The sequence below is a fragment of the Orbicella faveolata genome, unplaced genomic scaffold, assembly GCF_042242905.1.
Source record: "Orbicella faveolata isolate gen_17 unplaced genomic scaffold, um_ofav_v1 contig_26, whole genome shotgun sequence".
Classification (NCBI taxonomy): domain Eukaryota; kingdom Metazoa; phylum Cnidaria; class Anthozoa; order Scleractinia; family Merulinidae; genus Orbicella; species Orbicella faveolata.
In genome coordinates this window covers 21,372,198-21,399,922 of record NW_028301554.1, presented here as the reverse complement: position 1 = coordinate 21,399,922, position 27,725 = coordinate 21,372,198, and the positions used below count along the sequence as shown (strand labels likewise).

At 38.6% G+C, this 27,725-nt stretch overlaps 1 protein-coding gene across 1 annotated transcript in view; it reads right to left on the bottom strand.

Moving 5' to 3' along the window:
* LOC149108511 (uncharacterized) overlaps nucleotides 1-27,725 on the bottom strand; it is a 37,668-nt gene that overhangs the window by 1,140 nt on the left and 8,803 nt on the right. Inside the window, exons 11-44 of the mRNA XM_089295074.1 lie at nucleotides 27,288-27,396; nucleotides 26,764-27,092; nucleotides 26,339-26,480; nucleotides 25,466-25,797; nucleotides 25,185-25,326; nucleotides 23,320-23,648; nucleotides 22,263-22,419; nucleotides 21,284-21,612; nucleotides 20,153-20,291; nucleotides 19,570-19,898; nucleotides 19,125-19,263; nucleotides 15,304-15,417; nucleotides 14,746-14,971; nucleotides 14,247-14,398; nucleotides 13,835-14,068; nucleotides 12,682-12,944; nucleotides 12,500-12,608; nucleotides 10,385-10,729; nucleotides 9,331-9,369; nucleotides 8,823-8,940; nucleotides 8,550-8,621; nucleotides 7,978-8,049; nucleotides 7,198-7,269; nucleotides 6,963-7,034; nucleotides 6,793-6,864; nucleotides 6,356-6,427; nucleotides 6,098-6,169; nucleotides 5,492-5,563; nucleotides 4,197-5,242; nucleotides 3,031-3,224; nucleotides 2,612-2,783; nucleotides 2,266-2,326; nucleotides 1,562-1,754; nucleotides 644-823 (exon numbers count right to left, since the gene is read on the bottom strand). Of these exons, the coding sequence (XP_089151200.1) occupies nucleotides 644-823; nucleotides 1,562-1,754; nucleotides 2,266-2,326; nucleotides 2,612-2,783; nucleotides 3,031-3,224; nucleotides 4,197-5,242; nucleotides 5,492-5,563; nucleotides 6,098-6,169; nucleotides 6,356-6,427; nucleotides 6,793-6,864; nucleotides 6,963-7,034; nucleotides 7,198-7,269; nucleotides 7,978-8,049; nucleotides 8,550-8,621; nucleotides 8,823-8,940; nucleotides 9,331-9,369; nucleotides 10,385-10,729; nucleotides 12,500-12,608; nucleotides 12,682-12,944; nucleotides 13,835-14,068; nucleotides 14,247-14,398; nucleotides 14,746-14,971; nucleotides 15,304-15,417; nucleotides 19,125-19,263; nucleotides 19,570-19,898; nucleotides 20,153-20,291; nucleotides 21,284-21,612; nucleotides 22,263-22,419; nucleotides 23,320-23,648; nucleotides 25,185-25,326; nucleotides 25,466-25,797; nucleotides 26,339-26,480; nucleotides 26,764-27,092; nucleotides 27,288-27,396 (6,498 nt within the window). The remainder of the gene's footprint in view (nucleotides 1-643; nucleotides 824-1,561; nucleotides 1,755-2,265; nucleotides 2,327-2,611; nucleotides 2,784-3,030; nucleotides 3,225-4,196; nucleotides 5,243-5,491; nucleotides 5,564-6,097; nucleotides 6,170-6,355; nucleotides 6,428-6,792; nucleotides 6,865-6,962; nucleotides 7,035-7,197; nucleotides 7,270-7,977; nucleotides 8,050-8,549; nucleotides 8,622-8,822; nucleotides 8,941-9,330; nucleotides 9,370-10,384; nucleotides 10,730-12,499; nucleotides 12,609-12,681; nucleotides 12,945-13,834; nucleotides 14,069-14,246; nucleotides 14,399-14,745; nucleotides 14,972-15,303; nucleotides 15,418-19,124; nucleotides 19,264-19,569; nucleotides 19,899-20,152; nucleotides 20,292-21,283; nucleotides 21,613-22,262; nucleotides 22,420-23,319; nucleotides 23,649-25,184; nucleotides 25,327-25,465; nucleotides 25,798-26,338; nucleotides 26,481-26,763; nucleotides 27,093-27,287; nucleotides 27,397-27,725) is intronic.

Genomic DNA, 27,725 nt, shown 5'->3' with positions numbered 1-27,725 from the left:
CGGGATTCATTTTGAAAAAACTCAACACAATGAGAGAATTTCCTCGTACCAGGAACTTAGATTTGACTTTGTCTTACAGAGCACCCGAAATGTTATACTTCAATCTTGGGTTCTCATCACAAAAACTTTAACATGGATTTAAATCTCTCCGAAGTTTAATTGCATGCACTGATTCTTTCTTGGTCAAGATATGGCTATTTTTTGAATCTGTGTTTGATTTAAGACAAACACGCGTGATGGTAGTAGTAGAAGCGTTTCGTCGAATTAACGTAACAGTATCTTTCAAAACGTGAAATAAGAAATGAAAAATGACAAAGCGTTTAAATATAGCCCATTGCCTATTTCCATCATTGCATAGCAATTGCGGAGAAGACCTTCAAAACTTCGTGATTTTGTTGGACTCTGTAGAATACCAACACCTTTGGAGATGAGGCACAACTAAACTTTGTTTAATGCAATTCCTCTCTGTGGAATCGAAAGGGTTATATATAGATGTTAGAAAAGATTTCGCAATCTACACCCAACACTTGGCAATGAAACAAGCAAGGTAGGTATCTTTAGATATCCTGTGAGACTAGAGACTAATGACACGTACAGTAATGCATCATCCTTTTCTGAACTACAAACAGTGACATTTATTTACCTTGTTGTATTCACTGGAGCCATGGCAGTTTTCTAATAAGGTAGCTAACAACTGTCCAAATTGCTCAATATCGTTGCTATAGTTACTCTGTTCATCGACCGACCCGTTGCCATGGGCACCGGCTTTCTTCAAATTGGACGCTCGAGAAAATCCACCCAAGACTGCTCTTATAGGGGGAAGCTACAGAGAAGGTATTGTTCGAGTAAGAATAGGTTGTGTTTAGAAAAAGAGGAAAAAAATGCGAGGAATATAGTTGAAATATTTCCCGCTTGACGGGACACGTTTTTTCTTCTAGGCCCTCTATGTCATAGTAGTTATGTAATCTTACTTAGTTTAATTTTATGTTTGTTCCCAAATACACAGTTTTACTTTGTTATTTTGTTTTCTTGGCGCACCTGTAAACTAACCGGTGCGTCCTATAGACTCTGCCTATCAGGTTCATAGGACGCACCGTTACCATAGCTAACTGTGCGACCAAGTAAAATAAACTACGTCTTTGTCTATGCACAACACTTTTGAATCAGTGCTTCACGAACTAAAATTGTCGGTAAGGTCAAATAAGCTTATTAAGTGACGAATGAGTTGAACATTGCCACTAATATTGGCGAGAAACTCTCACCCCGAGAATCATTTCACTTCCCACTGAATCCAAGCCAAGCAAAGTTAGTCGGTGTATATCTGTACAAGTCAAGATCACGGTCACCGCGAATTTTTATATTCGTCACTATGGCACGGGATAAAATATAAATTCTTTTGTCCAAAAATGAAAGAAATAAGGATATGCCAAAGATCTTACTTTGAAACGCCTCATAATCTAAACGCAGTTACATACTGCCGAGAGAAATTTTAAAAAGTATACCGACAAAAAAAATTGAGGGGAAAAACACAAAACATGAAATAGCAAATCAGTTTACTTACTCTTGGGCACTGACCAATCAGAATATTGCTTGTTGAAATGTTGTTATGGAGTATCCCAAGATCCTGTAGTCGTTCTATGGCGCTGATGACGTCATAGGCAATAGCACACACTGCATCGAAGTTAAGAACAGTTCCTTTCTCGCAAAGGAAATCTTCCAATGTTGAACTTGACACAAAATCGTAGCAAATAAGACTTAAAGAAAGAAAAAAGAAATCGAATAAAACCAAAATGAATTAGTTAGTATAGTGTATTGAGCTTAAACTTCTCCATCTGTTTGTGACTTAACCACGTCTGTAACAGATTCTTGCTTCTTTTAGTTTTTTTTCCGCGCGCCTAGTCACGAAATTAATACGCATTCACGTGGATGAACAATTACAGCTACCCAGTTTCAACATTTTATAACTGGATGCCTGTAGAAGACGAGCTCCGCCATTTGCTATTAGATTCTATTCACTTTCCTGCTCGTTTCCAACTGTTTGTAAAGCACCAATGACTTGTCACTCAAGAAGATCCCAAATGATTCTTAACCTCGAAACTTTCTACTATACTGTTGATTATCGACGTTAGTAGACCAGATTCACATTTTGCTTTCTGAATCTGACCCTAGTCGAAAAATGGAAAGAGTAGCGCTTCACTACACTAAAGTTTAACTAACGAACACCCCGCTTAAGATATAAATAACATACAAACTAAAAGAACTTACAAACTGTTTGAGTGTAACGCACGAATATCCTCTTTCCCATGTTCAAGTTTTTGGTCGCAAGCTGGAGAGCAACAAATAATGATTAAACGTAAACAGATATCCTGTGGGAGATTTAACAGAACATACAGCATAAGGGCTCTGTACAATTTCCCCTTGCCTCCCCTCTGGCTCTGTAAATCCATACGGCGCCGCAAAGATCGAATGAGCTTGATGGTAAAAAAGCATGGTTTACCTCTACAAGATGTCAAGCCTTCCCACCATCATGCACCTGGCTCGAGAGAATACTCACAGTTACAGTTTACATAAGTACAGGCTTGCTAAATAGATTTAGTAGACGGTTGCTTGCCTTTGGAGTGCCAGCGATAATGAAGTAGATTGGCATGCGGCTCTACACCACAAGACAGGCTCTGTACTATATCAGCCTCTCGATGCCATTCTTCTTTCAATTCTTTCTCAAAGTATTTCAGAAGCACCATACTTAAAATGTTTCCTTCTTCGCACCAAGCTGTAACATAACCCTGAAACAACGAAAGACAATAGCTTTTAAAATTCTCAATAAATGGCTTAGTGTTCATTTAAATTTTCAGTTATCATTTATCTCTCCATTCATTCATTGATTCATTCACTCATTGATGTATTGATTGATTTAGTCAGTCAGTCAGTCTCTCCTCCACTTCATGCTGAACAAATTTTAAAGTGTATTATCACTGTGTCGTTTTCCAAGGCTTACTGTCCTACAAGAATAACATTCTCTTAGGCACTCACTGTTGAACGGTTTCCTGCAGTGTCGTCTTGGAGTATGTTAACTTCTTCAATCAGCCTCAGCTCGACATGAACTTGTCTGCTCTCTTGTTCCGGTGTTCCCACTGCTTTGGGTAATTGCGAAGGACTGGAACTGATGTTGGATTGAGCAGTGTTGTCACCATGATTTCTCAGTCGAGCAACCGACTGATTTTCATCTTAAAATGGATAAAGAAAAGCAAAAGTTCTTTAGAATTGTTCACAAAGACCCATGAAATATAGCTGGCAGTTAATTATATCCCTTAAAAGAATTGCCGGTTTACAGTCTAGTGTTGTAGTACTGTGAAAGTTTCTTCCTCCTGTCTTCTGCGGTCAACAGCTCAGCGGCATTAAACCTTCAAATTAGGATCAAATAAAGCCTTCAGTTATAAGCAAAACAAGTCGAATACTTCAGCGCACTCTTTTCGTTCATGGATTGTCAGCTTGTTTCGATTCGTAGCTCAAATGAATAGGGAGTTTAAGAAACCACCACGGCGACGCAGAGGACAACGTCGGTTAAAAAATGAAGTTATATTTTACCTACGAATCTCGCGATATCCTAGATCCATGTAGTTTGTTTCTCACTGTCAAAATTACCTCGAAACTGAATATGGAACACAGTGTTCAATTCTGAATATAAATTTAAAAAATTAGCCGTTGTCGTTCACGTTCTCCAGACAACGCAGAATTTCGTCATTTCACGTAGTTGTTTTGCAGAGGACGGCAAAGAAATGTACCAAGAATTATAACACACGTGCACAGCCATTGTTTTGCTCCTGAAACCTTTTGTTTAGCGACGTTCCTGTTGCCGTTGTCGTCGTGGTTTCGTTAAACTCCCGAATACCTGGAAGTTTAGGGATTATACCATATTGCTAGGCAGGCAACGTGACCTCATTTGTTTGCAGTTCAATGAAGAAAGAGTCCAAGAACTTTCTTAGGTTTTATGACAGTATTAGTGTTCCTTGGAGTGCGTATGAAATACGAAAGATACGACTAATCGCTAAACTAATAAACTCGCTCAGTTACAAAAACGGTCATCTACTTTTACCATTTGCACAAGAGCTAGTCACTTGTTGTATGCGTTACATGAAATAAATACAGCTTTAATTTTTTATTTTATTTTAGCTTTTTAAAGGACTGGTTCAACCTACCTGCCCCTCGGCCGTTTATCGTCTTCATAACGAAACCAGTGACTTTTTTTCTCCTCTGGGTTAAGCTTCGTTTGGCCCTCTCGGTGGAAAACGTGTACAGAATTGGATTGAGGGAAGAGTTCAGTGGAAGAACAAACACTGCTATCCACACATAAGCAATTTTGTCTGGATCGTCAAAATTTCCAGTCAGAGATAAAATGTTGATTATAATTATTGGCATCCAACAGCAAAAGTCTGTCATCACAATGAAGACAAGCCGCTTGGCCATGGCGGATTCTTTGTTTAAATTTGTCGATCGCACAGCTCGGGACGAGCGCTTTACTGTCCAAAACATTGTAATGTAGGCGACGAGGATAAACATGAAAGAAACGAAGTTTAAACCGACGAAAAAGACAACAGAATATTCCCATCCCACTGGTCTTCCTTCAGACAGCTGAAGAGGAAGGCAAACGGCAGAGCGGCTGTAGAAACCAAAGTAACCGCTGTTGTCGTAAAAGTAGTCGAACCCTGCGATGGGAATTACAGATATGACGACACCAAATATCCACACTACTATACATGCAAAAGAGGCAGTTTTGAAAGTGAGGCGCTTGAACTTGAAAGGGAAGACGATACAGAGAAATCTGTCCATTGTAATAATGGTTAGAATCAGCACAGATACTTCACTGGAGAGCATGGAAAGAACTCCGACAATTTGGCACCCCAGCCCAGATCTCCAATCGATGTCATGCTTAAAGTATTCCCCTCGCCATCTGACGTCCATAATTGCGATTGTCAATAGATACACGCCCATCAACATATCGGCAACTGCCAAATTTGTTAGCAAAAAAGAATGAACCCTGTTCTCTTCCTTATCAATGATCCGCCATATTATGACAAGGAGGTTACCGAGGAACGCAAGGATTCCGAGAATCCAAATACAAATCTGGACAGTTTTGTTTTTCATGAGGTCGTCACAGCTTGAGAATTCATCGACTGGAGACTCACAGTCAACTCCTACGATTGATTTCTCGGCATAGCAGCAGAGAATGAAGCGATCCAGTTTCCTGTGTGAAAATTGCAAGAAATACCAATTCACTTTATTGCTTTGAGATGATACACCATATAACAGCTAGCTGTATACATTTATTTCAATGTTAGTTTAAATAACTCTGGGTATTTCTTGTCACTTTCTGTTTCTAGCTGGAGCTGACACAATTTTTTTACGTGCCACTGCTCTTAAATTCATTCTTCTGTACTAAAAGGGTAAAGTGATAGAGATAAATTGAATCGAGTGCATAACAGACATTACTCACACATATTTCAGGTTGGTCAATTCACCAAATGCATCTGAAGGTACTTTAGCGAGTTTGTTTCTGTCCAGATACCTGTGTGGAAAAATGATGAGAGTTTTTTTTTAAATCAAAAATGCACGCCAATTAAACGTTCCTGTCATTACTGCACCATAGCTATTTTATTAAAAGTTATTCTTTTAACAATATATTTTACCTACATCACATTACCTACGATACAATACATTTCACTACATTCCTAAGTTATCTACACTGGTATTCCTTAATTTACTTACATAGTTAATTGCTAAGCGCGAAAAAAAGACTTCGTATCCCTCCTAAAACTTGAACGCATCATCTTTGCGATTAAGATTCCTTTTAACTTCTTCCATCATCCTTTAGATTATCCTGTGCGATTAAGATTCCTTTCAACTTTTTCCATCATCCTTTAGATTATCCTGTGCATATTTTTGTTCTAATAACGTTTCCGGAACTACAAAAGAGGCATACTATACTAACCTTCAATTTTTTTTGTGTTTTGTTTTTCAATCTGGCCAGCACATTTTTCACACGAAACTATACATTGTCAAAATTATCGAAACATTATCTCTCGCAACATAACGTACTTACAGGTATTCTAACGAGATCAATCCTCGAAAAGTGTCCTTCGAAACTTCAGTCAGTTCATTGCTGCTTAGATTCCTGACAAAAAGACGACATTTAACCAGGAAAATTAGAACGCCGTTACACAGAAAAACAGACCATGTTACCACCTGAGTTGATCGCCCAATAAACAACTTAGAGACATTTTAATTGCTTGCCCAGCAGAACTGGAGGGAACCCAAAAACCAACAGTAGTCAAGAATGCGTAAAATATTATATACTCACAATAACTTCAGTTGTGACAGAGCTCCAAACAGGCCATCTGGTAATGTTGTGAGCTTGTTTTCCTGGAGGTACCTTAGTAACAGTAAACAAATATTTCACATTCGGATATGAATGTGAGGGTACATTGTAATCAGGGAAGGCATATAATTAAACGATTTGTACAGGGAGTGTGACCGGGGATCCTGTCGTATGCTTTTACCTGGAGGTCTGAACGCTTTAACACGGTGTGTATGGCAAAAGTTAGTCCATATTTGATTAATTTCATTATCGTTCCACGGGAGTAATTGTTAACTGTCATGGTACATTGATCGCACTTTTACTCCCTTTCCCCTTTTAAATTAACCATTTTACGAACGAATTATTAACGTTGAAAGAAACGATCTTTTAAATCAAATGGACACGAGTTTAGTAACGACACAAAAGTCGAATGTACTCACAAGTGGTTCATGTTGCTATTGTTTCCAAACACTCCATATTCCAACTCATTTAACTGATTTGAACGCAAGCCCCTTAAAGAAATAGAAATGCAAAAAATTGCGTTCAATTCAACACTCTTGTAAACTTGAGCGAAATTACAAACAATAACTGTGAAATTTTAAGCACTCACAAAACTTCTAACTGAAGCAGTCCATCCAATAATCCACTAACGGCTTTGCGAAGAAGGTTTGCTCCTAAATCACTGAAAAAAATCAAACGTTCCATTAAGACTAGGTAAGACAACTTCTAATAAATACAACCTCTCCCAAACAAGCCTTCGCTGCATTTAATTAAATAATTTAATCCAGTTGGAATTAGGTGTATGAAGAAACGTTATAAAAATAACAACTTGTACAAATACTTACAGGACGCGTAAACTAGGAAGTCCACTGAACGCCCCAACAGGGAGAGCACGAATAAAGTTAAAATCCAGTCTCCTGGAAAAACAAGAAACCTAGTAAAAAATAAGAAACCGCGCGCGCCTCTGGCTGCGAAAAAATCGAACTGTCTGTGATGGTGTAATCTGCAATCGAACAGCGATCACTAAGATCAGCATATATCCTAACACATTCAGTTTGGTGGATTCTGATATACAGAGGATTTCTCGAACCCTCGATCTTGCGCACTTCGGATAACTCGGACCAAACGTCGTTCCCCTCTCACCAGTTGAACATTAATTAAAATGTTATCCCAAATTTCTCGAAACACCCGATATTTGAGAGGTTTCCTAGAGGTTCGGAAAATCGGAGTTATAATGTAATTCCAGGTTTAATTAAACGGCGAAACCTCCATTAAGATGGTTACAACAACAAGATTTCTATTAAATCTAAAAATTCAATGTCTACACACATAGAATAACATTAACACTGTCTAAAATGTATGCATCTTATAAGGTATTGAAGTTAATTACAGTACGGAGAAGTAGGTTTGACACTTTCATCACAAAGCCTGAAAAATTAATAAAAACTTCAAAAGTCAGGCACCTTCCTAACTCGAGATCCACGATTACAAAGGTCAAGTGTTAAAATGACAAAGCCTGAAGCTAGAAAGTTATACAGATACCACAGTCAAATGTCACCGCATTTGTTGTCTGTTGTTGTTGCCGTAGTTGTTGCTAGCGTTGATATCTACTGTTGGATACTTACAGAGTCTTGACGGACGTTACATTATGGAAAGACTCTTCATCAAGGTGAATGAGAACATTGAAACTCATATCGCTGCAGGGAAAGAAAGAAAGTGCGTTTATTAACCTTACTGACAAGAATCCTTGTTGTTTATACAAAAGCACAACAAGAGCCAATGAGGAGCATAGCCCAAGTACACAAAGGAGGCAATGAGGAGCGCAGCCCAAGTACACAAAGGAGCCAATGAGGAGCGCAGTCCAAGTACACACAAATTCAGTCCCGATTATCAAGGTATCGCTTTTATCATGATGTGAAAATAACCCTAATAATTCACTTTCCCCCCCCCCCCCCCCCCCCCCCCCCCAAATTTTGCATAAACTATTGTTGTAAAATGCTGTTGGGAATATGCAGACCTGCAAAGAGCATTTCACAACAAAAGTTTGCGTTATATTGGGGGGCAAATAGAACGAATTATGGGGAATTGGAAAATAGATAAACACGACTGATTTATGATTCACGTGAATCCCGAGATTTAGTTCTTTCTTTTAAGGAAAACAAAAACCACTCTTAACTGAAAACATCAATCAACTCACATATATTCCAGTATCGGGAGGTCTGCAAAATCCTTCTCCCGTAGCTGGGAGATCCGGTTTTGCTGGAAATGCCTGGTGAACAGGTGACATTACATTAGAAACACCTTAAAAATACCTAGGAACTATGAAATCATGGCTTTTAAAACAAGGACACGTGCTGTATTGAAATTAACCAAAGCCTTAAGCTTGACACCAGCCACAGCTAGTATAAATAAATCAATCAAAAGCGAGAGAAGAAAAGTAAAAGTTGTGACTTCTTTGCTCTTTACATACACTGCTCCAGTGTTGAAAGGAAGGTTTCTCGGAACAGTAAGCAAATCCTCTCCAGTGACCAGAATCTTCTTGCGTTGATTTTCGCCAAACTCTTTGCATTCGCAGCTCGACGGACACCCTAAAAGCAAATTCCCTCGTCAGAGTATAGTAATCATAACTTATCCTCAATTAACACTGATAACGTTAGATAAACGGAGGCAAGTTGGAAGGTTGTAAGGTTGTAGAAGAAGACCAGTAAAAGGATTGTCACAAGACGGTCAAAACTTCAATTGCCAGCTGACAACGAGGTCTTCCGACTAATGTCTAAGAAATAATAAAAATTACAAACAACGCTTGGCTGTGATTCAGAAAGAATGTACGAAAAATAGTTGATAAATGGTTGAAATTTCAAGTTCAAGCAACCCTTAAATATTGAAACGTGTTAACTATCCATCCCCAGGGTAAATGGATCTCCTCCTTAAAGCTTGAAAAATTGTGATGCTTATCCTAAGATGACGTTATTGTTTACCTTGTTGACGCAGACAAGACGATTCTGAATACTGAAGAGCTGAAAAATAAAAGAATGAACCAATAGACCACTTTCGGTATATTAAAATTCAGCTTGGCAGCGAGGCCTAGAGGACGCAAACAAAGGAAATTCAATGACAATGTTTATTCATTTCTTTTGTTTGTGTCCTCTAGGCCTCACTATCAAGCTGAATTTTAATATATCGAAAATGGTCTATTACAAAGTCATTGTAGTAGTCATCTTTAAACATTCTACGAGTTAAGAAGAGTTTAGTCTTTATTACATTTATTATACGACTGAGAAAATTAATGAAAATTGCGATGAAAAAAGCAGGCCAAGTTATCGTTAATTCTTAATTTGCACTGAAGTGCAAATTAACGCGCGCGCGTTCGCAATTTTCTCGGTCATATTATAAATGAGTAATCGTGATTGGCTGAGAGCAGGCCATTTAATTTTGTAATTGAATCAAAATAACAGCGCTCCTCTTAGTCGCAGCTTAAACGAGAAGTTCTACTTATTTTCTGGGACGTATAGTTTCTGATAAAATGTCTCAGGTTTGCTAAGAATACTCTGATAAAACCTATAAGTTATGTCATTTTGTTTGTTAAAATGGTCATGTATATGAAGACATGATTGATCATCGCAGTTATGCACACAACTTAAGCCGTTGGGAGATTAAAGCCTGAAAAAAAAAAATTCAGGCTTTAATTTCACAACTGCCTAAGTTGTGTGCATAACTGCGATGATCAATCATATCTTCACATCTTTCTCCGCAGTTCAAATATATGATCTTTTATATATTCATTTGTATGGTCATGTATAGTTTGCTTTCATGGAATAATGACCTATATTCAGTTTCCAGGGCGCTTTCACAAGGTGCCAAAAGTGTAAAACTAGAAGGTTCCCCCGGTATTTCTCGGCTGACAGGTGAAAACGTGGGATGCCCCTGTCCCTTTTGTGGAAGGTTCGAATTTAAGGCTTTCCAACTTTTTTATCAGGAAATACACGATAATGCAAATACAAGCTATTGCTAAACATACAGAACTTCACATACCACCAACAGCGTAATAGAGGGCCTTAAACCTTGCTTTGTGCAAATTTCCACTACAAGAAAGGACAACCGTAAAATGATTTGACGACGAGACTAAGATAGGAGGATACATATAGCCACAGAATCTGCCTTTTATGGGTGCTGTCTTGTCGCGCCCATCAAAAATCTGAAGAAAACAGTTTTCGCACATGGGATCATCTTTGAGTCGGAATTCTTGGAATTTCAGGTTAATGACGTAACCAGGTGGGACGGTGATGTACCACGCGCAGAACATGTCATCAAGATAATATCCAGGAAATGATGGAGAGAAGAAATATCCTGACATGTTGAATAAGTTCTCACTGCAAGCTGAAATAGCAAGTGTAAAAAGATTTAATCCGTTAATCCCCAATATACACGCAAATTCTCCATGCATGAACTGTCTTCACATTGTTGCTTTAATTGTGTTACTTAAGGAAACTCTTCATCTGAAAGTAAACAAGCGCGCTTTCACTAAGTTTATCAAACAATCAGAAAATAAAGAATTAAAGTGGTACTATGACGAAAATCGCATCTTTCCTATCTAAGCGATTTAAAACATAAACAAGTAGTCTGCATGAGAAGAAAAATGCCGTTTACTATTTTCAAATATCTCTTTTCGTTCTAGAGATATTCAAGTTTTTAAGTTATGCAAATTAGTCAAGTGATGACGTCATACACTCAACCAAATGTCGATCAAATATTATGAAGAAAGATATCTCGGCCAATTTGTATCAGAAGTCTTTGATTCTTTGCAGTAAGATTCTACTAAATGTGCTACACAATACAAGCTGAACAGTTTTGTTACTATGGCAACATACTGGGTTCCAGACCTCCCCAATATTAAAGGCTTTTCTGGCCACCTTTGGTGTTCCATTTTGATATTTGCTAATGGTGCCTCATATGCATGATTCAGCAAGCATACAAATATGTTAGCTCGAGTTCGTGGCCTCATTTAATGTTTTGCGAGTTGAAAATTACTAACATGTTGAAATTAAGTGGGTGGGGATTGGAAAGGAGTCAGTTGCTATGGGAACAGAATTTTTCATAGTACTAAGTGTGTTGCCTGTAGAACTATTAGCCTGCCAAGTTTCAATGGTCTGTGCTGCAAATTGACTGAGATAGCTCTATTCATAGACTTGATATAATATTGGGTTGAGTGTATGACGTCATCAGTCATCTCATTTGCATATTTCACACATTTTTCAAACTTAAATATCTCCAGAACTAATATAGATATTTGCAAACGGTAAACGGCCTTTTTATTGTTCCATGGAATTCTATGTGATAAACCTAAAAAATCAAGGGGTAAAAATTTGATCATAGTACCACTTTAAGCCCCGGCCAAACGATATCAACATTTCAACTCAACATGACGCAACACTGTTGGGTCCAACATGTTGCACGCGATTGGCCACCCTGTTGCGATGTGTTGCGACGTGTTGCGACATCTTGGGTGTTGTTGGCTCAAATTTGAAAATGGTCAAATTTTTCATGCAACATTTGTGGATGTTGCATGATATTGTAGTCGTTTGACCAGGTTGGTGCAACAATTTTGCACCCAGGCATGCGCACTAGTTCGATTTTCAATACCCAACATGTCGCAACACGTCGCAACAGGGTGGCCAAATGCACGCAACATGTTGCACCCAACAATGTTGCGATATGTTGTGCTGAAATGTTGCGATCGTTTGGCCGGAGCTTGCCAATGCTGGGCCAACGATGTTGCGATATGTTGTGTTGATATGTTGTGATCGTTTGGCTGGGGCTTTATTCTAACCCGGGAGATCGCACTAGTCCCCTCGACCAATCACAAACGTTTATCCACTCGCATTCGATTGGTTCATAAACAATGGAATTACGTAGTGCACGGGGTCAGAACATACAAAATGAATTTTTATGAGAAATACCACCTCTATCGCCTCGTTGTCGCAAGTGATCGAGCAACTTTCAATGGCGAATATTTCCCGCAAAATTCATCAGCAGCAATGCAATCAAGTGAGCTTATGTTACAGCTTAAAAATGCGCCGAGCGGTGAAACCACCCCTTGAATAATCGGAAACCTACGAAGAAGAAGCACAACTGAGTTATTTTTGTTACCTTGTTTGGCCGACAGTGGCTCGTGTTTGCAATATCTCTCTCCGTCAATGTACAGTCCAGTCAATGCTATTAAGTCATTACTCTTTTCTGCTTCACCTTTTATCGATACCTATCGGTACAAATCAAATGTATGAATTAGTAGTTCTTGAATTACTCAGACCGCGGTCTTAGTATAACTTTACCTGAAACTTCGAAATAGAGCTCAATGGAACTTGGCCATAAATCCAGTTCGAACCAGTTTCCTTTTTAGAAACCCAAACTGGCATTTGTCGACCGTTGTCTGCTATCTGATAAATTGTCAGTGCTTTTTCTCCAGGTCCCTTCAACATGTAACGAAACCTTAAGCATTTGCTGTGCCCATAGTGTGATCTGCTGTATACTGGGCTCACAAGAACAGCGGCCTGGTTAAAGCCAGTTGCGTTGGTATCTATGACAAGTCGGTCACCTAAACAAATCAAACAGTCTGAGTTTAAAAGATCATTATGACTGCCAAATCACTTCATTGTGAATGGCTGAGGGCAAGAAAATCATTATTTAGTTTTTAATTTGTACTGCAGTACAAATAAACGTGGGCGCGTTTGCAATTTTCTCAGTCACATGATAAATTAGTAATCGAATAAAAGCTCGTTCAATTAAAACAATTACACCACGATTTAAAAATTCTTTCAAATCGTACTCGCCGAAAGTCTCGAGCAATTTAGAGACCATATTCAAATATCAGTCGCACTGCAAATCCTTTACTGCACTAACATTCATTTGATTACTAAAACTAACTGGATTGACAAGAAAGAGGAAGTAAGAAAAGTTTGTTAATGGATAGCAAAAACAAACAACTCAGCATCAAATAAGCAGCTGTAAATAAATAAGGACCCGGTAAGAGTTAAATACTACATGGGCTTAGTATGCGCTTTGAGCAACATAGCTTACCTTGACGAACCAAATGCAAAAAGTTAGCGAGTGAAGTAACAATGTTTCACGAGATGAATAACGAATTTTATTACTTTCAGCATTTCATACAAATTGAATTAACTAAATTTAAATATGTAGAGATATCTGAGAGTAGATTCAGATTATGATTCTAATAAATTGTTAACTTCTGTTTTTGGGTTTTTCTCATTTTCAGATCTTCAGACAGATTTTACAAGGAGAAGCGTTCGAAATATTGGCAAACTCCTTAGGTTACTTGATCTTCTCAAGCTGTGATAGTATTGCCTGCTGCATGTTCACAGGATTAATTATTCTACTCAATTTTCGGAAACGCTAAAGTAGCCCACTGAAATTCGCCTTTAGTTGGGTTCTCAAACCTGAACTACATTACTTTCCATAATTACTCGCCTTTTCTATCGTTGCAAGTTCGAAACCATTGTACCGTAACGTTTTTCTTCAATCCTTGTTTAACTATTTCCCACGCCTTTGCGTTTCCTGCCTCATGACCACATCCATATGACATGCGCAGTACCTCCTCTGCGATTATTGCATACGTCCACTCATTGAAGCCACTCAATTTTACAAGGTCATTGGACTCAGTTTTGTTTGTTGCTCTGAAGCCTATAGTCGTAGTTCCTATGCCTTAGGAGAGACATGTTGCTTATTAAGCCATATTAACCAAATATATGTAAATCTTTATGTTTGTTATCTCTTTCTGTTAGCTAATTCCTAAATTAGCAATTAACTTCAAGAAACAATGTCAAGATGAAAACGAGTCTGACAAAACCACCAACGTAAAACAAACGTAATTCTTCGTTACCTCCAATCCTCACATCAAGTGAGTCTGCTCGAAACTCATTTGATTGATAATTTCTTTCGCCATCTTTGAAGGATGCCAAGAGCCCGCGCTCACCTTCCCATACCACACAAACGTGATGCCACATGTCGTCTGTCACGCCCATTGGGATATTGCTGTGTAAAAAGAATTATAAACATGTCTGTTAGTGTGAGTGAATTAGTGATTGAATAAATTCTCCATATTTGTTTTGTTATTCTGTTGCAACTTGCAGGTGTGGTGAAACATAACTGTGTTAAAGAACAAAAAAAACAAACGGCTGTTATAACCTTGCCTCATCCTGCCCTTATTATCACGATACATCAGTTCCAAAGCTCAAAGAAAATCTAACAATCTGATCCCCCACATTTTAAAGGCAGTAACGAAAATAAATGGACAGTAGTAACAGACAGCATTCACTTAATAATCATAGAATAAATTTTCTTTATATCACTTAAAACAGTGTGAGAAAATAATTTGATACCTTCTTATGCTGCCAAATAGAATTTCAAAACTGCGGCTATGAAAGTAAAGCCCCAGCACCAGCGTAACATTTTGCTCTATAGAGGCGGCGACTTCGTATTCGATGAAAAAGCCACTGTGTTTCGTCTTCAACCAGAAGCAGATGGTAAAGTCGCTACCACGCCATGGGAAATGTGGGAATGACACGTAGCCACCACTGATGTCGGGAAGATGAATCTCGTAGTTGCCTGAGTCAAAGATTCCAAACAACACAACAAAAAACTCGAACATAAGCATAATAAAGAATTATTTGAAATAAATAATTCTTTCAATGTTTGAGAATGGCTCACAACATTTAGATCTTGCGACTAGAGAGGAAAAAGTGTTCAGTATTTGCTCGAAAGGTGCTCCAGAAGATTTGTCATATGACATACTGCTTCCACGTTATTTTGCTGTTTCAAACACTTGCAGTTTTGTAAAAAGCAAATTGTCGGGCTGCACTCTTGATAGAGCTATCGTTCAGTGGGCTTACTGATGGAATAGAAATCTGCGGGCGTTTGGAAAATTTTAAAGTAATTACCTTCGTCAATCTCATCTTGATGCTCCTGGTTAAGCTCTTTGTATTTGATTCTTTTCCAACCAAGCACATTTTTCCATCCACACCAGTCAACGGACATGTCACATAAACGGTCATCTAAATTGATTCATAATATAGTTCTCACGTTTCAGTGAATTATATTCAGGACAGATTAGGATGCTGGTGAAATGGTTGGGCAGATAATTCATGGTAGGCCACATATAATCGCCTTCCCCTTTACTCCTTAAATGCTAACCCCAAGCAAACAGCAGTAATTAAATGTTAACCGCAAGCAAACAGTAGTAAATAAATGCCAACTGCAATTAAACACAATATTTAAATGCTAACCGCAAGGAAACGGCAGTAAATAGAAGCAAACTGCAGGGAGACTATTTGGGTGGCCTACCATGAATTATATCCCAATGGTTGGTGCCCTGAACTTTCTTTAAAGGAGTAGGTCACTCCAAAAACCGTGTATTTTTTTCCATCACCAATAAAAAGTTCACATTGAGTTGAGTTACTCACCGTTGTTTTAGCTTCTGAAGTGGATGCGATCCTAATGAAAAAGAAGTGAAAAGTTCGACACCGGGAGCCGCCATTTTGAAAGGATCTTGAAGGCCAGGCCGCATATCCGTGACGTCATTCCGTTCGACAATGTGTTTGTTCGTTTGAGCTTTAGTATGGCTGCGCTTGAAGCTAGACCGTGCTAGTGATTTCGGGGATGATAATAATCAAGTTGAATGGAACGATTGGTTGGAAAATCCTCTGTGGTGTACTTGTGAGAGATGTGCAGCCATGCCGACGCAAAGAGAATGTGTTTGTTGCCGAGAACAGCCGGAGTAGGTCACCAAGATGGAAGGTACATTTTGCAGTACAATTGTAATGGACGCAGTTAGCGGAAGAGGAAGTTTGTTTTTAATTGTATATTGCTCTCAGAATTGAATTGGTGGCTTAAATAAATCCCCAGCATAATGCTTTTGATCTGATTTGTCTCCATTTTTATTTTACTGGCGGTTCAATGCGGAGGGAGTTCTGGTATCACAGAAACTGACGAGTTTTCAATGGTGTGTTCAAATCGGGCGAATGCTTTCCACCTCATAACTATGTGTTTTTACTCATAAAATTTGGATACTTTTTGCCCGTGCTCGTACGTATTTGCCAGGTTACTTTACACTTATGGACTACGTGGACTCTTGTGAAATACGCAGTGACTTTACATGTAAGATGCGAAGTGAAATCGACCTCTTTGACGTGAAATGTGAAATTGACGACATTCCTTATCATTACATAAAATTTTTTGTGAGAATTGTAATTTGTATTGTTGGAAAGCTAAGCATAAGTAATAGATTTTGGATAGAAGAATAAAGCATATGGAACTTTTACATGCCTAAACATTAGCTGACGAAGGAAAATTCACTCTGCTAGTGTGTTTATCCGTATCGCATGTGTCGTGTTTACTCGCCTCGTTACTTGACAAAGCATGCAGTAAGATTAAAGCTTCATTTTTTACCGTAAATTTGCTTTCATTAGCAACTTTAATTCCCAAAAATGACGTGAATGCAAAAACACTGTCCTTAATTAATGATGAATCGTGTTGATAAAATTGAAAACAAATTGTAACACATTTCAGACAAAATATTATTTACATGCGGATATCGGATTTCGCTATAGCAGGAGTTGTTATCGGTAATTGTCGATATGTAGATAGGACTGATGTACAGTTAACTACTTCTTCCGATGTATTGCAAATCAAATTAGACAGCATTTAAAAATTTGTAAGTATTTTAACTCATCCCTGGCTGTCAAGGCCGATTATTAAACACGCTCTGATTTTGGCCCACGCAAGAGATTTATGAAGCGAAAAAATACTTTTTCGATAAAAGAAAACCGTACCGGGTTAGTCTGACTTGTAATTTTAAGGAAATCTGCAGGGCATTTGAAGTTCCCACGGTACCCTAAGAAATTTAATAAAGCACTTCCAAAAAACGCATGCAGTCGCTATGCATCAATGAACACGAAAACACGAAAACCCTAGCGCCAGTCTACGAAATATAATGAATTAAAGCTTGTAACATAGAAGCTCTTTTTATAAATACTGGTAAGACTGGTAAATGATGAAAAGAATTTCATTCAGCCATTTTCCCTGTTATTATAGAAAAAAAAAAGCGGCAAACTGATTATACATGAAACTGACCCGTGATTCACGCCGTTTTAGCGTCTTTTTCGTGAAAATATATTGCCTGAGGAGTCGAAAATTTTTGGCGACTAAAATACTTGTGCTGGCGACCAAACCTGAAAACTTAGGGGCCAGCTGGCTCCAAGGTTTTTTCTTGAAATTCGAGCCCTGTAGTCCAGCGAGGAACTTCAATTTCTTGCGCAGAAATAATATTTTCCCAATCAAGTCAACGACAGTTCTGCCGGGCAAAAATATTTCTAAAAATAAAAAGTATAACTGATAGCTACCTCTTTTCGTTCCTTGCGATGCGTCGTTCGCTTGCAATACGTGCCTTGAAGAGGGCCTTCCGTTGAAAAATTGTCGGAAAGCATTTTTCTTCAATGATCTCCTTCTTGTGTTTCCAGCCACAAGCTCAAATCGGTATTGAGTTTTGAAGCAGTCGTCTGTGAAATGCTCGTTGCACACATACACATTTTCGAGTTTTTTTGGCATGAATCTCTCATCCCGACGTAGCTGTTCGAACCACTTCTTTGGCAATTTTTTGTTCTTTTTAGGCAAGTTAAGGAAAGTCACTCCTCTTTCCCCATCCTTTTCGGTTCCGGTTTTACAGCCCGGGCCGAATTTAGAACAGAAAAGAAGAGCTTTAGCCTTTGAGCTTTGTGCCAATTCGGACGGAATGACGTCACGGATATGCGGCCTGGCCTTCAAGATCCTTTCAAAATGGCGGCTCCCGGTGTCGAACTTTTCACTTCTTTTTCATTGGGTTCGCATCCACTTCAGAAGCTAAAATAACGGTGAGTAACTCAACTCAATGTGAACTTTTTATTGGTGATGGAAAAAAATACACGGTTTTTGGAGTGACCTACTCCTTTAAGTCCTTAATAATTCATAAAGTTTAAACAAAGGAAATCATGACCATGACGGTGTTTGGATATCTGGTATTAAGAATTACGATTTTCTTGTCAGTTTTCTCCTTAGTTTTAGTTTCGATTGAGAAGATGTATCAACCACTCTGGACATTTTTAATCACATTTCCAAACACCTCGAAGTTCGTCAAATATACTCCGCTGTGCATCGTATTTTGAACTGCCTTCTCGGTGTTTGAAAATGTGCTCAAACATGGTCTTTCGTGTTTGATATTTATATTTAATTATATTAAGTGAAGGATAAGAAGACTTTCAACGTCTGAAATGAAATCTAATGAACTGTCTTCAATATTTAATTATATTGTAAACTTTTAGCAAGCGGTAATAGTCAACATATGCATAAAAGTACACACACAATAATTTATACAAAAGCAAACAATTGTCAAATACTTGTGAAATGTTCGTGGCTAGTCTGACGCGGCGTTTCGTCTCGGCCAAGAGACTCTTCAGTTGGGAATCCTTCTGCGATAGAGGGCCAGACTGTCAACATCAAGAATTTGCGAACGGGACTTTGGGCGTGATGCTCAACGCGTTTGCCTTTGAATTCTAAAGGTCTCTGAAGAGTCTCTTGGCCGAGACGAAACGCCGCGTCAGACTAGCCACGAACATTTCACAAGTATCACACAATAATGCAAGAGAAAATATCTCATTTCAGTCTTGTCTAGCCAGATATAGGAAAACATGCAAAAGCTAAAAAAATGACGGTGGAAAGCCTCCGATACCTTGACAGCCATACAGCTCCACTCTCATTGATATGTGACCAACCCATTCTTGTGGTAGAAAACGGATAAAACGTGCCCTGATTGGTGGGTTTAATTCATTGTGCACAACACTGTCCTGGTCTTCGTTCCCAGTAAAATTCTAAAATACAAAGATCGTAGCATGTAAAGGAATTATCGTCGTAAAAAATCGATCGCTACAATCTAGATCCTTTCATTAACCAACTAATCTTCACCTAGTCTAATAACTGGAGAACATCAGCATGACGAAGCGACAGGATTGATTACTTTATCAAAGAGTCCTCCTGAAAATGCTCCATTTAATCTCCTTCCCATTAGAAGGCGAATCCCGTTCGCTTTAAAACTGGTATGAAATGTAGAAAAAAAAAACCAAAAAAAAAAACCAGATCTTTAAATTTTTGGGAAGTTAGGTCGACATGCATTTCACCTTATCTGCAGTTTGTCCTTGTTCTCTGTAGTACTGGAAGTTCACACCATCGTTACTGTATTGCAGTTTGTACTTGGTTACCCACTCAAGGGAATCATTTCTTCCTTGTGTTGCCACACGTGTGACGTTGTTGTGCCGACTCCCTAGATCAATCTGGAGCCATTGATTTACATCGTTACTGCGAGCTGACCATGATCCTGCTTTGCCTGCAGTTGCTTTAAAGTGAAGTCTGGCCTGAGTAACAGCATGACTGGAATCTATTTGCGAAGAAGCACTAATTTGCCCATCAGAGATTGCGCCATTTGCCATGCCAAGAGCGTCTAGACAAGCTAAAGATTTTGTGGAGTAAGATTAACAACTTTAAAATAGATGAATAAAATGATGTATGGCTCTGCATATCGCCAGTCAAATAGCATACGAATTTTGAAACAGTCCGAACAGTCTTTTTTTTTAAATTTTACCACAGCATCTGAATTCTTCAGTATTTGACACTATTCTGTATCATGTTGTACATTTTATGTTTGTTTTACACATTTATTATTATTATTATTTTTAAGGGTAAGAGGAAAATCTCCTACGCTACCTGGACAGCCATACAACTCCACCCTCATCGATATGTGCTCATACCAAGCCTCTGGGTGGAAACGGATGTAACGTGCTCTGATTGGTGGGTTTAGTTCATGAAAAATTATAGTATCCCGGTCTGTGTTTCCAGTGAAATTCTAAATAAAAGCGACGTTAAACTGTTAGGATCTATTGTTTTACATCCCTATTGTTTAAATCCAGGACAATTATCCCCAAGCTGACGTCACTTCGTTCTAGCTGGTAGTAAGGTTTATAATTTTTACCCTAGTCGATTGATCTAGAAATATTGGTTTAAACTGCATAGAACACATCGATGCCAAAAAAACCAAACAAAACAAAGAAAAACTTAAAACTGAACTGTCTCAGACGCACGAGAATTCACACACTTCCATTATGAAAACGTCAGTTTTCGTTCCATCTACAAGATTCAGTCCCGCGAGCAAGTGGGATTAATACTTGATTACCTGATCGAGACAAGCCGCATTTATTTTTCTATCGCAACCACAGAAAAACTGTTCGATATTGTCGAAACGTCGACAAGTTTTGCTTGAGTCATAGTTATCTATTGGTCTTTACGTAACAAACTACGAAGAAATGTTTTCCTGTTTTTACCTAAACTTGCCTTCAACAACAACTCATCTTCTAAAGGCTTTTACATACCTGGTTGTTAAGACCTGGAACTCTGTGCTAGGTAATAATAATAATAAAGCTCTGTCCCTACATAATTTTATCACAGCAGCACGACTATGTAATTTCAATTAAGATAAAGTTTCTAATTTTTTGCATTACTCTATTTCCTTCTTTCTTTCGTTACAGTACGTTTATCTCGAAAATACTAGCCCATGTTAGCTATTTAAAAAAAAAAAAACGACTAGTGTAAATAAAGTCTTATTTACATTTGTATGTATGCATATGACCATTCTGAACTCACATTGTATGGTTGGACGTCTTGTTTTGCATGATTTGAGGAGAGTAAAAACCCAACTTTGCTACTTTTTTGAAATTAAAAAAACCGGTATAACAGTTGTCATCACGTGTCTTTTCATTGTCACACCATATCTGATGAACTGAGCGAAAAATAGTCAACCCCAGTTATTAACTACGCGTTGTTGGATTGCGTATATTGTACCTTATCTACAGTTTCTCCTCGTTCTCTGTAGTACTGGAAGGTCACTCCATCGTTACTGTACTGCAGCTTGTACTTGGTTACCCACTGATTGTAAGCATTCCTTCCTTGCGTTGCTACACGTGTCACTTTAGAGTACTGGCTACCCAGATCAACTTGCAACCATTGATGGAGATCATTTTTGCCAGCTGACCAAGATCCCGCTTTAAAAGAAATTCTTTGAAAGTGTAGTCTGCCCTGGAAGGGAGCATGATTGGAATCCCATTGCGAAGAAGCTTTAATTTGTTTGTCAGAGATTGCACCGCTTTCCATGCCGAGAGCTTGCCAACATCCTAATGGTTTTATAGCATGAATACAAAGTAAATCAAACATTAACATAAATTTGGAGAGTGATTCGTAGCTGTTCTATTTCTAGGTCCTCAGTCACCATGCAGCCCTGTAAGGACTATCTGCTGGGTTTACGACGTGCCATTTGTTGGTTGTACTTGTTTAACAACAACCCAATTTAGACATTAAAATGTATCTTGACTCCGCAGCTAGGGGAAATACACCGATTCACATCCAGGTTGACGGACGAATAAATAGTGCTATATTCCTCCAAGCCTTGGCACCAAGTTAGGTTTTTAATAAATCAGAACTGACCTATTTAAACATTTAGAAGGGTTTACCAGGCCTCTTGTTCGATCAGCACCAGTTGGGGAAAAGTGGTTTTTCCATTGTATGGGAACGGTCAATTTACAAATTAAAGTGAGTTGTTCCAATTTTTGACGATTTCTCGCTCTTTCAATCTCTCATTTCCACACTCAAGTGCCATAGCACATATCATTGCAGAATATTCCAAAGGATACTCTATACTAATATAAGGTTTCAAAAGCAGACTTTATGACCGTCGGTCACATGCTTCTAGAAGATAATCATTCAGTTATAGGAATGTTAAGACCACTCCTATTATCATCATAAAAATAGTAAAGAAAACCATTACCTCCCACAGTACCATGCAGACACCCATATAACTCCACTCTCATTGATATCAACCCCCTCCAATATACTGGTTGGAAACGGATATAACGTACGGCTCTGATTGCTGGGTTTAGGTTACGACGGACAACAGTGTTCCGGTCTCTATTTCCACTAAAAATCTACATCAGAGAAAAAGTATAAGGATTTTTATAACATGATCGGTTCTTGTAGGATCATGGTAAGATCTTTATAGTACCGTGTTCCATAAAATCATCAGCGCAAACTTACAATAAATAAATACAACACTAACCAGAACGTTTTTTCGCTCGTTCTAAACAAGGAAAATCCTTGTAAATTTCGAAAATAGTCAACGATGAAAAAAAATGTATTTTTTTTTATAGTGGCCATGCATTTAGCTATACAAGCACTACGCTTAGCTAGTTTACAGGCATACCACTGAAATAAAAGAAAACAAATATTTTAAATGAACGTAATATATATAGTTAAAAAGCCTAGCTGGCAGAGGCAGACCAGTCGGCTATTTACAAAGCGTGACCGAGGATTTGAACTCGGGACCACCGAGAAACAAATCCCGCTAGTGGCAGGGTAGAAGCTTTGAACCGGGACCTCCGGATTACAACACAAGTGCCCTAAACCACTCGGCCACGCTGCCTCCGTATGTGCCTCTTTTGGTGGGATTTTGTAGCCCCTCAAAGCATTGATTAAACACCACTCAAACAGAGCAGAGAGGGAGAGAGAGTGTGCGTTTGTCCAAAAAGAATTTATTCATGCCTTTCACTGTACACTGTATCAATCGAATAACATCTGTACATCTATCTCCAACCTCCGGCGTGCATCATTTACCTCGATACACGTGTGCGAAACATGAACCAGACCTCATCTATCTCACCCCAGCAAATTCTTACATCAAACAATTGTTGGGTAGTGATTTTAAAGAAACAATGTAAACAAAAAAACCTTAGAGTAAGATGCTTAAAGCAAAAACTTAACTTAAAAATATTAAGTAAACAAACCTGAAGATCGTAAACTTAAAGCCGTTTATATCTGTATTATCTCACCTTAACTGAAGTTTGACCATTCTTTCTGTAGTACTGAAACGTCCCTCCTTTGTCACTGAACATCAGCTTGTACCGGATTACCCAGAAATTGATATCACTTCTTCCTTGCGTTGCGACACCTGTTACATCGGTCAGCTGATCTCCCAGGAAGACCTCCAGCCATTGATTTAAATCATTTCTGCGAGCTGACCAAGATCCCGACTTCCGTGGAATAACTTTAAAGTTAAGTCTGCCCTGGATGGCGGCATGATTGGAATCCCATTCCGACGAAGCACTAATTTGTGCGTTAGAGATTGCACCGGTTCTCATACCTAGAGCTTCTTGGCATTCTAAGAATTTTGTGAAATTGAAATAAAACATTAAATTATATAACTGAGAAAACTATTTAATGTTATTGACTGAGAGCAGGCAAATTTATCGGAATTAAATTGATTTATCATTGATTTTTAAGGAGGCTGACTCAGAATATTTTTTCTAATTATGTTTATTATTGTTAACTAAGAGTTCTAAACTTCAAATTGGGTGAGCAGCAGTCTTCTATTGCTGGGCACTAACTGGACCTCGCTCGACACCAACGAGAGGTAACGGGACTCTTGAAGCTTTACTGAGTTTACTTCTTCTACTACTTCTCCTTCTACTTTGCAATTCACAATGCTACGCCTGGAATTCAAGCCAAGGGTGAAACAGATGGTACAAAACAGATGTAAACCCCAAACGAACGCATCTGAATAGGTCTTGTGCGCGATTACGTAACATGCTCAAAATTTACCCCTAGGCCTCGTTTGCGCGACATTTTCTCAAACCGTCGTTGCCTTCGTGTTGTTTTCACGTGAGTATCCTTTTCATCTTTGCTACTTTGGGAATTAGTTCATAAAATTTTAGATTTGCATTCTCAAACCGAGGCTTGGTGATGATTTTAGCTAGTCTGCTATCATCACGCATAAGGGCTATTGATAAGGCAAGCAAAGATTAACCCATTGCTGGAAAACTAGAAACAAAAAATATTCTTAAGCCACAGCTAACCTTGGATCTACCTAGGGGAGGTAATAGCCAAGGTCGCAAAAACGACACGAACGTGTACGCGGTTAACTTTCGTACACAAAGTTCCAGAATAAAACGTATCTAAGGCAAACGGAAGAGGCGTTCAAGAATCGAGTGTGACACATATCTGAGTTAAGCTTAGCTTGCTTTCTTAAAAACATATTTTGTAAATATTTGGCTCTACAACGCCAATATCAAAGAAGGATGATTTCCGAGCATTATAAATAACATTTTATACAAACTGAGATAAACTTGAAAATTTCCGAGTCAATGTTTTCGAGTTTAGCCTATTACATTCCGTTTTATTCTACTTCAATTTTGCCCATCCGTGTCCCCTCTTTGGCTCTTCTGTGTTTCTTTTGAGATCCTCTGCGGTTTTCAGCTGTTATTGTCACTTCCCAGTTAATTCTGTCTAGTTAGTATGAGCTGAAATTGTTCACAATTGGACAAGTTAGCCCCCTTAATTTGTCATGTACCACATTATATTCTTCCCGGAATTTTAGGTCGAATGGTTCGCATTTCGGAAATTCGACAATTTTTAGCTTTTCCGGAATCTTCTCCTTACCATATGCCCTCGTTTCGACATTTCCGGAGGTTTGGTTGAATTGCAAGCGCCCCTTGGATCAGCGTACCATCCAGCTTCATGAAATCGGAAATTACGGCTGGGCTGATGGACCACTAGGCTTAAACGCAGAGTTTTACTTTTACTTTTACTTTTACTTCAACCTCTTACCTCTTAGTAGAACGTAAACACCTTATCATCATACAAGTTAGATTTAAGTAAGTTTATTTTTTTATCGAGAATAAAAATAAAAACCTTCTACCTCCATGACAACCATAAAGCTCAGCCCTCAGTGATATGGCGTTATACCAAGACTCTGGTCGAAAACGGATATAACGTGCCCTGATTGGTGGGTTTAAGTCATGATAAACAACAGTGTCAGTGTCTGTGTTTCCAGAAAATTCCTGAAAACGTAAGACGGTAATATATCATTTTCAAATCTTACTGCGTAAAGTTTTGTTATTCCCCTACACATTTCATCGCCTCTTTAAAACCAGTTCGTCAAAAAATTACAATTCAAGAAGCCCAAAAACCTTATCACACCTTATCTGCAGTTTGTCCTTGTTCCCTGTAGTAGTGGAAGTTCACTCCATCGTCACAATACTGCAGCTTGTAGCGTTCTACCCACTGGCAACAACCACCATTTCGCCCTTGCGTTGCTACTCGTGTCACCTTAGTGAACGGACTGCCCAAATCAACCTGGAGCCATTGATGGAGATCTCCTCTGGCAGCTACCCAACTTCCCTGTTTATTTCCATTTGCTTGAAAGTGTAGTCTGCCCTGGAAGGGAGCATGCTTTTCATCCCATTGTGAAGAAGCAGTAATTTGACCGTCAAGGATTGCACCGTTTTCCATGCCGAGATCTTCTTGACATGCTAATAATTTAATTGAATCAATGAAAATAGTACGTAATGTTGGTAACAGTTTTTGGAACTATAAGTTCCCTGTATATATTGTTGTCGCAACAATGGAATCAGTTGTCTTGTCAATTTTACTAATTTGTCGCAGTTGCTCACCAAATTGAGGAAGAAGTCCTTATTTACGAGACAGTGCTTGCTTGACTCGCTTGCAGCATTTCCTTTTCACAACTGCCTAAATGGTTTTAATTAATATTTTTTAGCCATAGTATCATTTTCTCCCACAGAGCTTCACTCAAATGATACACGGTTCTTTTGCAAAAAAAGGCTTTACTAATTAGCTAAATGGACAGGGATCCGATGATAGTCTCAAACCAAACGTGAATCATGCTGTTGCTTGCTCGTTAAAATGGCATGCACAGTTTCAGAAGCCTTTCGTTAACTATTAGTCTCTGACGTCTACCGATAATTAACTTCCCACCTTAACAATGCCAAACATTGTAACTGCATGTATTAATTGCTAGAAGATTTAGTGTGTTTGCCAAAATGAAAATCCAACCTCTCCGACAGCCATACAGCTCCACCCTCATTGATATGTGGCCATGCCAAGCCTCTGGTCTAAAGCGCATGTAGCGTGCTCTGATTGGAGGATTTAACTCATGGTAGACAACAGAGTACTGGTCTGTGTTTCCCGCAAAATCCTACGTCAGAAAGATGGCATTGTTTTTGAATCTATCACTTTAAAAATTTCTACCTAAATATTGTATAGTCGCGACCAAAATTAAGGTAGCTAAATTGTTCGTTTGCAGTTATCCAATTTAGGCTGCTTTACACAAGGAAAGATAAATGAAATGGGCCTTTATCATCGTTCGCCCATTCTAATTATTAAGCGACTGTTGTTGTTATTGTTGTTGTTGTTGTTGCTTTAGAACTAATCCTTCTCTTAAAATTTACAAGTTCATGGTACTACAAACGTATTCTGACCTTTTTTTCCTTTTTTCTTTGTTCCATGTAATAGTGGAAGGTCTCTCCATCGTTACTGTACTGCAGTTTGTACTTGGTTACCCACTGTGGTGAATCGTCACTACCTTGAGTTGCTACAAGTGTCACTTTAGTGTGCTGACTGTCCAGATCAACCTGCAGCCATTGACTGGAATCATTGCTGCCAGCTGACCAAGAGCCTGCTTTGTTTGCCGTTGCTTTAAAGTTTAGTCTGCCTTGGATGGCAGCGTGATTGGCATCCAGTTGCGAAGAGGCAGTAATTTGTCTGTCAGAGATCGCACCGTTTTCCATGCCGAGATCTTTTCGGCATTCTAAATAATTGAAACATTTTAAGGAAAAGTACATTTCATGGAAAAATAGCCTGCCTGTTCAAGGCGCAGGTAAAGAAAATAATGATATAAAAAAGAAACAAACAAACTAGGCTGATACCAGAAGTAATAAAGAAATATTACCAATCGATTGCTGGGAAACCCATTCGTTAAAAAAGGGTCTTATTTCAATCTTACCTCCATCTTGTTTCCAAGGAATTTGTTTACATGGCTCTTTGGAGAAGGAAACGTCATCAATGGCTAAAAACTGTCCACCAGGTAACTCATTGAAGCCCTCAAAAAAAATCTATGTCACATACCAGGAAAATCATAAAGGTGCATAAGTGCTGGCCAAAGTAAGGTAGATATACTGCAATTAATATCTACTTAATCAATGGATGATGGGTATTAATATAATTTCCAGAGGTGAATATAAGAATGGGACATTCCGATTGGTCGAAAAACTTGGCTTATGACGCTTTATTCATCGCGCTAGGCGGTGAATATAACATTTCCGCGCTTGGTTACTAAGCTAGCCACCTTTGCCATCTCGGCAAGTAAACATGGCGGACAGTTGCCGCATCAAATTTTCGTATATTCCAAAGACATCACTTCAAGTCCAGGATACAGTGAAAC